The sequence below is a fragment of the Podarcis cretensis genome (genome assembly GCF_951804945.1).
Source record: "Podarcis cretensis genome assembly, chromosome: 14".
NCBI lineage: Eukaryota > Metazoa > Chordata > Lepidosauria > Squamata > Lacertidae > Podarcis > Podarcis cretensis.
The window spans coordinates 55,005,705-55,017,973 of NC_137183.1; the positions used below are offsets into that span (position 1 = coordinate 55,005,705).

General features: G+C 49.9%; 1 protein-coding gene across 1 annotated transcript; it reads left to right on the forward strand.

The window, feature by feature from the left end:
- The first annotated feature begins 35 nt into the window (after window positions 1-35).
- Window positions 36-9,121, forward strand: INTS15 (integrator complex subunit 15). Its single transcript, XM_079953867.1, has 7 exons — window positions 36-206; window positions 1,325-1,523; window positions 2,233-2,454; window positions 3,194-3,359; window positions 4,244-4,768; window positions 6,394-6,433; window positions 8,142-9,121. Exons 1-7 carry the CDS (start codon window positions 37-39, stop codon window positions 8,347-8,349), a joined length of 1,530 nt encoding a protein of 509 aa, XP_079809993.1. The 5' UTR covers window position 36; the 3' UTR covers window positions 8,350-9,121.
- Window positions 9,122-12,269: the final 3,148 nt, after the last annotated feature.

Consider the following 12,269-nt stretch of genomic DNA (forward strand, 5'->3'; position numbering starts at 1 on the left):
CGCTCGGATTGGTCAGTTTCCGAGCCGAGCCTGCCAATGGCCGCTGCGGCCGCCGCCGCCGCCGCGTTAGGCCGTCCTTCTTGGCCCTCACCGGCCGCCGTCCCTGTCCTGCCTCGGCGGCGGCGGCGGCAGCAGCGGCGGCCCGGACATGGCGGCCTGAGGCGCCTGCGGAGGAGCTGCTCCTGGGGCGGGAGGCGGGCGAAGAGGTGAGGCCGCTGCCGCCCGGGAGGGCGCGAGCATTCCCGCCGCCCTAGCCGTTGGGGGTGGCGTGTCAGGGCGGGCCCTGTGCACGTGTGAACAGAACACCCGTGTTGGGCGGGGTCGAGTCGGGGCAGAAAGTCCCGCGTCCCGGTTCCCGAGCATCTCCGGTCAGGGCTGTCAGGAGGGAAACCAGTCGGGCCGTGTAGGCCAGACTCCCCAGTTTAGCGTCCTGCTGGCGGGGCTCGTGGTCCAGCAACGTCTGGCAGTTGCCCGGTGGGAGAAGATCGAAGCGGGGCAGTGAGGGATAAATAGGGGCGACGACGGAGCTGCATTTATTGCAGTTTCCTGGATGTGCTTCGTAGATCTTTCATTCTATATATATGGCTTTAATTTTATTAATGCTTAATTATTATTATTTTATTCCCCAACCTCTATGTTTTAGATGTTCTTATTTTATCTGCAAGCTGCCTTGAATCCCTGTCAGGGGAAAATGCATAAATAAATATAATGATAATAAATAAGGTCCCTTCCTGTAATCCTCTGAGCTGGTGGATTTATAGGGTTCCCCTACATTGTTAACTGAGAAGGGTACTTTTGAACATGCTTACAAACAATGAATTGGTGGTGTTGAATTCTCGTATAGGTCTGTGGTGTTATTTCCACTCTTCCTTTCTCCTGCTCCCCAGTTAAAGTCAATGGAGGCCTGGCCCATTAGAGAGGGGGCCATCAACCTCTGAAGACCTTAATTGGCACCCTCAAAAAGCAGTAGCAGACTCTGAGCCCTCATTAAAAATATAAAACAAGTCTCTAGCCCTTCTAGAAAGAAAGTTATGAAGCATAATGTGCACTTTTTAAAGCAGGTTATGTTAAATGACCAGCCTGGCTGTTCCTGTCAGTGATTTTAGCCAATGAGTGAAGTCAGAGCTGTGATTGATAAGTGAGTTGTTTGGACACTACATAATAGGAATTGCTGGGATTCCAACAGGGCTGTATTTGTAAAGGAGTAGTTGGAGCAATTGCACCAACGAAAGGCCCCAGACTCTGAGCGTTCATTTCAAAAAAGGAAGTCTCTAGCTCTCTTTCTAGAAGTTGCAAAGCTTAACGTGTGGACCTCCTCTTGCAGGAAAACCATGAGTGACATCCGCCACTCGCTGCTCCGCCGGGATGCCCTGAGCGCCGCCAAGGAAGTGCTCTACCACTTGGACATCTACTTCAGCAGCCAGCTGCAGAACGTGCCGCTCCCCATTGTGGACAAAGGCCCCATTGAGCTTCTGGAGGAGTTCATCTTCCAGGTTCCCAAGGAGCGCAACTCCCCACCTAAAGTAGGTCGTCAGACATCAAGCCCCATCAAGGGCCACGTAGCCAACATTGCTCCTCTCCATCTGGGGCCTCCTATTTGCCTTTGGGAGCCACCCTTGAGGAAATCTCTCTGCCCTCCCACGTGGGGCTGGAGTCTGATTAGAAAAGTGGTGGGGAACATCTAGGCCTGCAAACTCAGCGTGAGGTCAAGCAGGGTCACAAAGGTGAAATCAGGTGATTGACAGGTGTGCAACCTGCTCATCTGTCAAAGTGCCTTGCAGGGGATGTTGATGAGGGAGATCAACATCTGTCCTGCTGGCTGGATCCTGTTTCTTTAAAATTTAAAATAATTGCTATATCATAAAAAGATAGCCAGTGCCATTGCTGAGGAAGGCCTCATTGAGATGGATTTCAAGCTGTGGCCCTCCAGGTATTTTGGATGACATCTCCCATAATCTCTGGCCATCCAGAGAGATCCTGGAATTACCGGCCAGCTATCTTAACATTTGTCCCAGGAAAATTGGTAGGTAGTATTTTAAAAACATGAAATAGCCAAACAAATGTCTTTGGTCAAGACACACATATGAAAACAGTCCTCTTGTTTTCTTTGATGCTATAATGCCAGCCTGGGTGATGATTGGGATGTGGTTGGAAAGGACCCTCCTGTGGGGGGGGGGGAATGCTTTGGCCTTGGCTCATAGATTGCCCCTCTTTTCTTTCTCTTTCTTTCAGAGGCTGAACTCACTGCAGGAGCTTCAGTTACTGGAGATCATGTGCAATTATTTCCAGGAGCAAAGCAAGGACTCTGTCCGGCAGATCCTTTTCTCCTCCCTTTTCAGCCCGCAAGGGAATAAGACAGATGACAGCAGAATGGCCTTGCTGGGGAAACTTGTCTCGATGGCGGTAGCTGTATGCAGAGTGCCTGTCCTGGAATGTGCAGCTTCATGGCTGCAGGTGAGAGTTTATCCCAGGTGCAGGGACCTTGTCTTCCCTCCCAGAGGAGCTTCCAGGCAGCCTCCCATCCAGGCAGTGACCAGACCTAGACCTGCTTCACTTCAGCAAGGGGGCTGCTGTGCCTCTTAGGGGGGTGGCGGCATCAGATTGGGCAGGGCTGAATTTGACACCACCCTGCTGGTGTATATGCAGAAACAGGAGATAGAATGGCCTGTTTGTCCAGGTCACATCTTGCTCAGCATTCCTGATACAGTGGTACCTCGGGTTAAGTACTTAATTCGTTCCGGAGGTCCGTTCTTAACCTGAAGCACCACTTTAGCTAATGGGGCCTCCTGTTGCTGCTGCGCCGCTGGAGCACAATTTCTGTTCTCATCCTGAAGCAAAGTTCTTAAGCCGAGGTACTATTTCTGGGTTAGCGGAGTCTGTAACCTGAAGCGTATGTAACCCGAGGTACCACTGTATTGCTCTTGTAAAGCTACAAATCCTCTTTGAAGGACCAGTGCTCTTATTCCGTGATAGGTAGGCTCATTCAGGAGCCTTTGGGGGCTGCAGATCCTTTAGCTCTTCATCGTCAAGGCGATCAACAAGCTCGGGTCGCAGCCAGCATCACTCCCACTGGCGCCTTCATGCAGCACCCTACGTGTTGCTGGAGCCAGGCTGTGTGTGGCTTCGTCGGCGCTGCTCTCCCCCCCCCCCCCCCCAGTTTCTCGTGGTGGCTAATCGTGCATTTCTTTGGCAGCGGACGCCAGCAATCTACTGCGTGCGTCTGGCCCAAGCCCTGGTTGATGACTACTGCAGTCTAGTGCCAGGCTCCGTCCAGACCCTGAAGCAGATCTTCAGTGCCAGCCCTCGCTTCTGCTGCCAGTTCATCACATCGGTCACCATGCTGTACGACATGTCATCTGGTAAGTTCCTCCAAGTGAAGCTCCTGAAGCTGCCCAATGCCATTTGGAAAGGCACAAGACACGCTACACAAAGATGTGGCATGTTCCACACATCCTGATGTTATGGTTGCAACAGATTGTGGTGGCCTGAATCGGTGTGTGTGCAACTTTACTCCAGGGCAGGGCCAGAGTCGGAGACTACGATGTGGATGATTGACTCTCCAGGTATTTTCATTGTTGCTTTGTGATCAGCTTCCTCTTCCCCTTTGCTTGGTATGTTTGATGGATTCTTGTGATAGCTCTCGTTTTTAAGCTCTCTGCCATTTAGATTTTATCTCCTTGAGTTTTGTTCTTGGTAGTGCAGTTGCTGTGTTTATGGGTTCTAAATGTTGTGAGCTGCCTTGGCACTTTTGTCGAAAGGTGGGATACAGATGTTTTAAATAATCTACTATATATTTTGGAAAGCTGTTTGTTTGTTCGCAGTGCATTTGGATGTTTCTTTAGATATCGGAACCGAATTTTACATGAGACCAAGGGGCAGGTTTTTGTGTCTGTTTGGATACAGGGAGACATCATTTTGAATCCAGATGGCAGACTGAACCTTTGAAAGATGCACTGATCTTTTGAGTTCCTTTGAATTCCCAGCCCATGATGGGAGGCTGCTGGTTCTAAAATAAACATGGAAACACTTGAGCAACTATGTTGGGAAGAGATGGAGACAGGAGCTCCCGGCTGCCTGGCCCCACTGCCCTTGATCTGCTGCACCCCCCTCTCCAAGCAGCCTGCAGCCCACACTTGGGTGTGGGAGGCTCTGGTTCCAGGGCCAAGCATTGGCAAGCCCCAGCTGCAATTTCCAGTCCCGCCATTTCTATGGTCTCCAAAGCTGGCTTCCCCTTCTTTTCCAGATGACCTCATCCCGCCTCCGGACCTGCTGGAAATGGTCGTGTCTTGGATCTTCGAGGACCCCCGCTTGATCCTCATCACCTTCCTAAACACGCCGATCGCAGCCAGCCTGCCCATTGGGTTCTTGGAGCTCACGCCGCTTAGCGGCCTGATCCGCTGGTGCGTGAAAGCTCCGCTGGCTTACAAACGGAGGAAGCTCCCCGTCTCCAATGGCCACCCGGGAGGAAAGCTTGCCAAGGACCCGGCTGCCGTCTTGGACAAGGGCTGCCAGCCCTTGTACTCCAAGCTGCACCTCAGCGTCCTCCAGGTCCTGATAATGCTGCAGGGGCACCTGACGGAGAAGAACCTGTACGGGCGCCTGGGGCTGGTGCCCTTCGACCACGTGGTGGCTCTCGTGGAGGAAATGAGCAGGCTCTCCGATGAACTCAACCCCCTCAACGCCACCAAGGAGACTGAGCTGGCTCTCGACCGGCTGGCCCAGGCCTTGCAAGTGGCCATGGCGTCTGGAGCGCTGCTGTGCACGAGAGGTAGGCGCTGGGGGCAACCACCAGTGAGCCCATGCAAGCTGGCAGAAGACTGTACTGAGGCAAGGTGGGGGGTGCGGGGAAGTAGCAGGGAGGTGGAGAGGAGACTTTGGGCATGAGAGGAGCTGCACAGAGAGATAACAGAAGCCATCTAGGCCGGGTCAGAGTGTTTGTCCATCTGGGCCAGAATTGCCTACTCCAGATTTTCCCAGCGTGGTTCCTTCCAGATATTGCTGGGCTCCAACTTCTTCCTCTGCCACCATCCCAAGGTGGCTGGGAATCTAAATATCCAGAGGGGAAGCAGCACATGGTGGGGAAGCCTGCTCCAATTTTCAGGATCTTCCCCAATACTGCCTGCTACTTGATCCTTTCAACTGCAGACGGCGGGGATTGACCCTGGCACTTGTTCAGCGGCTAAGCCCCTGCTCTCTGGCTGTTGCCCAGTGTAGCATGAATCCAGCTAAGGTGGAGAGACTGTTGTCCAGAGGTCACACTGTCTGCAGTCTGGGACCTGTGCAGATAAACCACTGAGCTGGGCTGCCTCCCCCGTTTACATCAGCCCTGGTTCTCTCTGTGTGATGGTGGGTAACATTCGGGGCCCACTTGGCCATCTCTCAGCTCCCTGCCCCAGTCCCTCCCTAGTGCCCAGGGAGCAGAATGCCATCTGGCTGGGACTCACTCCTGCCAGAGGAAAGGAAGAATCATCCCCTCCCCTCAGCCTTTGAAGAGGTTTTTAATTGCCTGGGTGCTCAGAAGTGGGTAGGAACGTGTGAGCACTGTCATTTTTACAGCTGTCATTTTAACAATTGTATCCTGTGTGTGCTTTTGTTGGGTTTTATGTTGTTAGCTGCCCTGGACACCATTTGGGGAGGAAGGGCAGGCTACACATTTTGATAGTAAAGAAATACAGTGGAACCTCTGGATATGAACTTAATTCTTTCCGGCGGTCCATCCGTACCCCGAAAAGTCTGCATCTAGAGGCACTGCTTCTGTGCACATGCGCGGAACAAAACCCGGAAGTATACACTTCCAGGTTTGCCGCATTCGCAACCCCGAAAGTTACGTTACGCAAAGGTAGCATAATCCGAGGGTCCACTGTACTGTGAAAGTGGGTCCCAGCCAGCAACACACCTGCTTCCTCTTCTGCTGATTTATCAGGATTGGGACCAAACATCAGGGGGTTCTGCTCACTGTTTGACAGCTTACCGGCCTCTGTGGCTCTCCCTAGTGCTCTTGCTCCCCAGTTCTCCTAATCTCTCCACCTCCTCGCTCAGGACAGGAATGTGAATTTCCAGACACGCCTCTCCTGACAGTGGAATCAGACTCCCATGGAAAGATTTCTTTCTTGGAGGTTTTTAAACAGAGGTCGGACCTACCGGGGATTCTTTAGTTGTGATTCTGCTTTGCATAGGGTTGGAAGAAGTGATCTTTTGGGTCCCTCTCAACCCTATGATTCTGCCACAACAAAGCGCTTCTCCAGGGTTGCTGTGTTACTGAAGAGCAGCTCTCCACATGGGTCTGGGATGGAGAAGTTGAGCAAGAGTTCAGCCCCCCCCCCCCCCCCGGAGAGAGCTTTCCCCTTTGTCTTCCTGTTTCCACTTCCATTTTTTTCTGTTCTCTCCTTCCAGAGGATCTGCGGACGGTGTGCGCCAGACTGCCACACAACAAGTAAGTCCGTTCTCTGTGTTTACAATGGAACCGAAACCGCTGCACCCATCCTAGAAGTATTGTCCAAGAGACACCCACAAAAGCAGAAAGGTGTAGATTGGCAAGCTGTGCTTCCACAGGAAAGTGAAAATGACAAAAGTGCGGTGGAGCCAACTCTTTCTCCCTCCCCCCCCCCCCCATCTGTGACAAGGACAGCCAGGACTCCGTGCTGCCCGGCTGGCAGTCCATATCAACCCCTGCTTTGCAAATGGCTTGCTTCATTCTAATGGTTCAAGGACACCCCTGTGGGTGCTTGAGTCTTATCTCTGTACATGAAAACCAGGCCATTTTTAGCTGCTTACATAGCCGTGGACTAGGTGGAAGTCCTTCCGTTGTGCCCAGTGTTATGGTTGCCAGGAGAGTCAAAGGTTTTTCTCCCTCTCTCCTAAATTAACACTGGAACCCAGGGACATCCAGTGAAGCTGAATGTTGGAATGTTCAGGGCAGATAAAAGGAGAGTCCTCCTTCACGCAGCACAGATTTAAACTGTGGAACTCCCTCCGATAGGAGGCAGTGATGGCCGCCAACCTTGCTGGCTTTAAAAGAGGATTAGGCAAATTCCTAGAGAACAGGGCTCTCGTTGGCTACTAGAGAACAGGGCTCTCGTTGGCTTCACTCTGCCTCCGCAGTTGGAGACAGCAGGGTTTCTAAATAATAATAATAATAATAATAATAATAATAATAATAATAATAATTTATTATTTATACCTCGCCCATCTGGCTGGGTTTCCCCAGCCACTCTGGTCGGCTTCCAACACAATATTAAAATACAGTAATGCATCAAACATTAAAAGCTACCCTAAACAGGGCTGCCTTCAGATGTCGTCTAAAAGTCTGGTAGTTGTTGTTCTCTTTGACATCTGGTGGGAGGGCGTTCCACAGGGTGGGTGCCACCACCGAGAAGGCCCTTTGCCTGGTTCCCTGTAACTTGGCTTCTCGCAGGGAGGGAACCACCAGAAGGCCCTCAGAGCTGGACCTCAGTGTCCGGGTAGAACAATGGGGGTGGAGATGCTCCTTCAGGTATACTGGGCCTTTGAGGCTGTTTAGGGCTTTAAAGGTCAGCACCAACACTTTGAATTTGTGCTTGGAAACGTACTGGGAGCCAATGTAGGTCTTTCAAGACGGTGTTATGTGGTCTCGGCGGCCACTCCCAGTCACCAGTCTAGCTGCTGCATTCTGTATTAGTTGTATTTTCCCAGCACCTTCAGAGGTAGCCCCACATAGAGCACATTGCAGTAGTCCAAGCGGGAGATAACCAGAGCATGCACCACTCTGGCAAGACAGTCTGTGGGCAGGGAGGGTCTCAGCCTGGGTACCAGATGAAGCTGGTGAACAGCTGCCCTGGACACAGAGTTGGCCTGTGCCTCCATGGACAGCTGTGAGTCCAGAATGACTCCCAGGCTGCGCACCTGGTCCTTCAGGGACACAGTTACCCCATTCAGGACCAGGGAGTCCCCCACACCTGCCCGCCAGTTGCTGGAGAGGGTTCTTGTGCACAAATCCTGCTTTACCGGGTTTCCCATCTGGTTGGCCACAGTGAGATCAGGAAGCTGGACTACAGGGGCCATGGGCCTGATCCAGTAGGTGCTGCTTCATGTCGCTGTAAAATCCTGTTCCTCAGCAGGCCAGCTGCCTTCACCCACAGTTGTCTCTCTCCTTCTTCCTGCAGCCTGCTCCAGCTGGTGATCTCGGGTCCAGTCCAGCAGCCCACCCACGCTGCTTTGCCCCCTGGGTTTTACCCCCCCATCCACACACCTCCTCTGGGGTATCCCACCCATGCAGCCCACCCAGCAATGCCAGCTCATCCAGCTCTCCCAGCTCACCCCGTACAGACATTCATTCCAGGCATGGCGTTTCCTTATCGGCCGATCCGCTAAAGAAACTGGACTTCTCCTCTCTTCAGGGAAAGAGTGTTTTCCACCCATTACAGAGAGAACCAACCGTTACTTTTTGCTGGGGGTGGGCAGGGGAGGGCTGTGCAATTCCTCCTCCAAGAGAGACCTTGAAGGCCCTGGGCATTAAGATGCACAGGGGGCTGGTAGTTGTTGTTTTTTAAGAAATAATCTTGTATGAATGAGGAGGAGACGCCAATCTTGACTGGAACAAATGGGATCTTTCTTTTTTACTGTCAACCCAGTATGACGGTTTTACGCAGGAGGGTAAATGTCATGATCTGGTATTCCACTCGGAACATCTGTTTGCAACTCCTTCCTCCCACCCACCCCCCTCAAGTGACGAAGTTTGACTGGTTCTTACGCAAGAGAGCCTGGAGAGAACAGCCCCACTGTGTTTTGTAAGCTGTTTTCTTGGGGTCCTTTTTATGTGAATATGTATGATTTCAGTGCAAGTACATTTTTCTAAAAAAAAAAAAAAAGAATTGCAGATTTTTTTGCTTCAAAGTTAGCAGTCTGTGGCATTTTCTGTAAAAGCAACAACAAAAAAGCAATGATAACTGGCCTTCAATTTCTTTCTCTTACATTATTCAACATGTCTGCAGCTGGTTAGGTGAAACTTGAACCTTCATTGCTTTGTTGCTCTGGTTGGTATCTGTCACAGGGTGAATTTGGGTGAAATATTTTTTTCAGAAATATGTCCATCTAACAAATTTCACATGTTTTAAAGCAGAAACTAAATCACATCTTAAAACTGTGTGATATTTAATCTTAAATTAACTTCAGACGTTGCTGTTAAGGGGATGTTCAAATCAAGGCAGGTAGGAATGCATTTTTATTTAAAGCATTTTTATCCTGCTCTTCAGCAGAAAAAGACTCAGAGCAACTTACAAATGTCAGTGACGAGACAGTCCCTGGCCTCAGGCTTGCAATCTAAAACACATGGCACAAAAGGAAAAGGTATTGGTTGGGTGGAGAAAAAAGAAAACTCAGGGGCTAATTCTTTGTTATAGATTTCTTGTAATGACAAGCTGGAATAGAAATACATTAAAGAGAGGAGCCCAAAGTTGCTGGTCTTTCAGCAGAGCTGATGAAGAGGCTCTGCAGCCCTGTTTCCCTCCCTCCCTCAAAGCTGCTGATGGGGGGGTCTAGTCCACTATGAAATGGGGGTGGGGATGGGAATTGTCTCCTGGGGTTTACAGAAGACATACACAGACCTGCTTTGGACCCTAGGAACTACACACAAGTGCCAATATGTTAATGAGGATGTATTTCAGGAGCTGAATGGTCTTGGCTCAAACAAGGTCTATTTCTTTCTCTTTCAAGCCCTTCTAACTTTCAGAGGATGATGTAGAGAGGCCTGATGCTTTGACAATCTTCAAAATGTTGCCATTGGCCCGTTTGGTAATGGAGAGCTATAACGCCACATGTTCCACAGTGCCTCGTCCACAGACTTCAAGCCAAAAGGCTTGTAATGTGGCTTGTAACTCTCTTAAATTAACAATGAAGGATCCTGGTGTTTGTGTCCGCCTCCATATTGCCTGCGGCAGAGGGCAGAAAGTCTCTTGTCAAGCCCTCTAATGAGAAATAATCTCTGTCTTAATTTCAAGACACATGAATGATTCAGACTGGCCTTGCTAAGTCTTCCTTGCATTTTGAAAGGGAAGGAACTGATTACTCTGAAATGCAAAATGTCTTCTCTAGTTACAGATATTTTCCAATATTTGCCCCTCGGGAAAACAGCAGGCCTTGATTTCTGCAGCTGAGACCCATCTCTGGCTACAAATGCCAAACTGGCTCTAGAAAGCTGAAAGTTCCCCCGAGCTGAAGCGCAGCTGTACTATTGACAATCTTCTCTTCATTTTTGTGGACAGCAGTGATAAAGGGCTGCTGAATATGCACAAAGGGGTGTGGACTTCTAAACTGAACAACTAGATTGGTGGCTGCCCTGAATCCTGCCATCTTTTTGTGTAGATAAGCAGCCTAATCCTGTGCAGAAGTAGGGAATTTCAGGAGACTTAGCCATGCTTAATTCTGCATGGGAAGGGGTTGTAAGAATTACAAATATAGGTGGGGGCATGTGTGTGTCTACTCACAACCAAGCACCCGCCCAGACCCAAGCGTGCCCTCCATGCTGGGCGACTCTGGGCGATATGATAGCCATGTTCAAATATATAAAAGGATGTCACATAGAGGAGGGAGAAAGGTTGTTTTCTGCTGCTCCAGAGAAGCGGACATGGAGCAATGGTTCCAAACTACAAGAAAGAAGATTCCACCTAAACATTAGGAAGAACTTCCTGACAGTAAGAGCTGTTCGACAGTGGAATTTGCTGCCAAGGAGTGTGGTGGAGTCTCCTTCTTTGGAGGTCTTTAAGCAGAGGCTTGACAACCATATGTCAGGAGTGCTCTGATGGTGTTTCCTGCTTGGCAGGGGGTTGGACTCGATGGCCCTTGTGGTCTCTTCCAACTCTATGATTCTATGACTCTATGCATAGGTCTAGAGAAACAGGCACAGGCTGACTTTTCCAAAACCTCAAATTAGTCTCATAGCTTTACTTAATTCCAGTTACAGATAGGTAGCCGTGTTGGTCTGCCATAGTCAAAACAAAATAAAAAAATTCCTTCCAGTAGCACCTTACTTAGTTGGTCTTTAAGGTGCTACTGGAAGGAATTTTTTTATTTTGTTTTAGCTTTACTTAACATTCAGTTAACATTTAGAGGGGTCCATTTATCCCCCGGTATGGGTTAAACCACAGAGCCTAGGGCTTGCTGATCAGAAGGTCGGCGGTTCGAATCCCCGCAACGGGGTGAGCTCCCGTTGCTCAGTCCCTGCTCCTGCCAACCTAGCAGTTCAAAAACACATCAAACTGCAAGTAGATAAATAGGTACCGCTCCAGCGGGAAGGTAAACGGCGTTTCCGTGCGCTGCTCTGGTTCACCAGAAGCGGCTTAGTCATGCTGGCCACATGACCTAGAAGCTGTACGCCGGCTCCCTTGGCCAGTAAAGCAAGATGAGCGCCAAAACCCCAGAGTCGTCCACAACTGGACCTTTATGGCTTTTCTTAACATTCTCTTATAATCGAAAGAAGCTCTTTAAGAATCTGTCAGGACAAGTTTTTGCAGGTTCACTGTAAGGGAGAGCTCTGCTGGATCTGCCTTGAGGCCCCTTTCAACCCAGAATTCTGCTTCTGCCCCCCTCCCCTTCCTGGCAAACAAGGCAGGTCAGTTGCCCTTTGCTGCAACTGGCTTTCAGGGGCACACTTGTTGAGGGTGTGAGAGAGGGCCTCCTTGGTGGTGGCTGCTCCCACACAATTCAGAAACTCCCTCCCTATGGAAGTTAGACTGGCTCTCTCCTTGCTGTCCTTCCGCCAGTTGCGGTTCCAACAGGTTCTTGGTCGTGGACTACTTTTACTCAAAGGGCTGGTGCCATGCTAGATTTGGGGGGCAATTATTTGTATGGTCTTAAATAGATTTGATATGTTTGTATATATAGTTTGAATTCAATCAGTGTTCTTTAATTGTCTTTTTAATTATTCCCTGTGGGGGGGGGGACACGTGTTTATCTGCCTCCATTTTATCTGTAAACCCTCCCTTAGTCCCTTCAGGGGAAAAGGCGGGGTTTAAATAAATATATTATGATGGTGACGCTGCCTGCGGTATGGGAAGTCATCTATATGAGAACTCCCTCCACCTCTTTCTTTTTCCCTTTCTCCTCCTGTGAAGAGGCTGAATCTTAATGTTTTAATGTTGCATTTTAATCTTGTTTTTTAAGTTGCATTTTAATCAACTTGTTTTTATTATTGGTTGTTATCCGCCCTGAGCCCGGTCTTGGCTGGGGAGGGCGGGGTATAAATAAAATTTATTTATTTATTATTACTATAGTCCCCCTACCCCCAAGGCCAACCT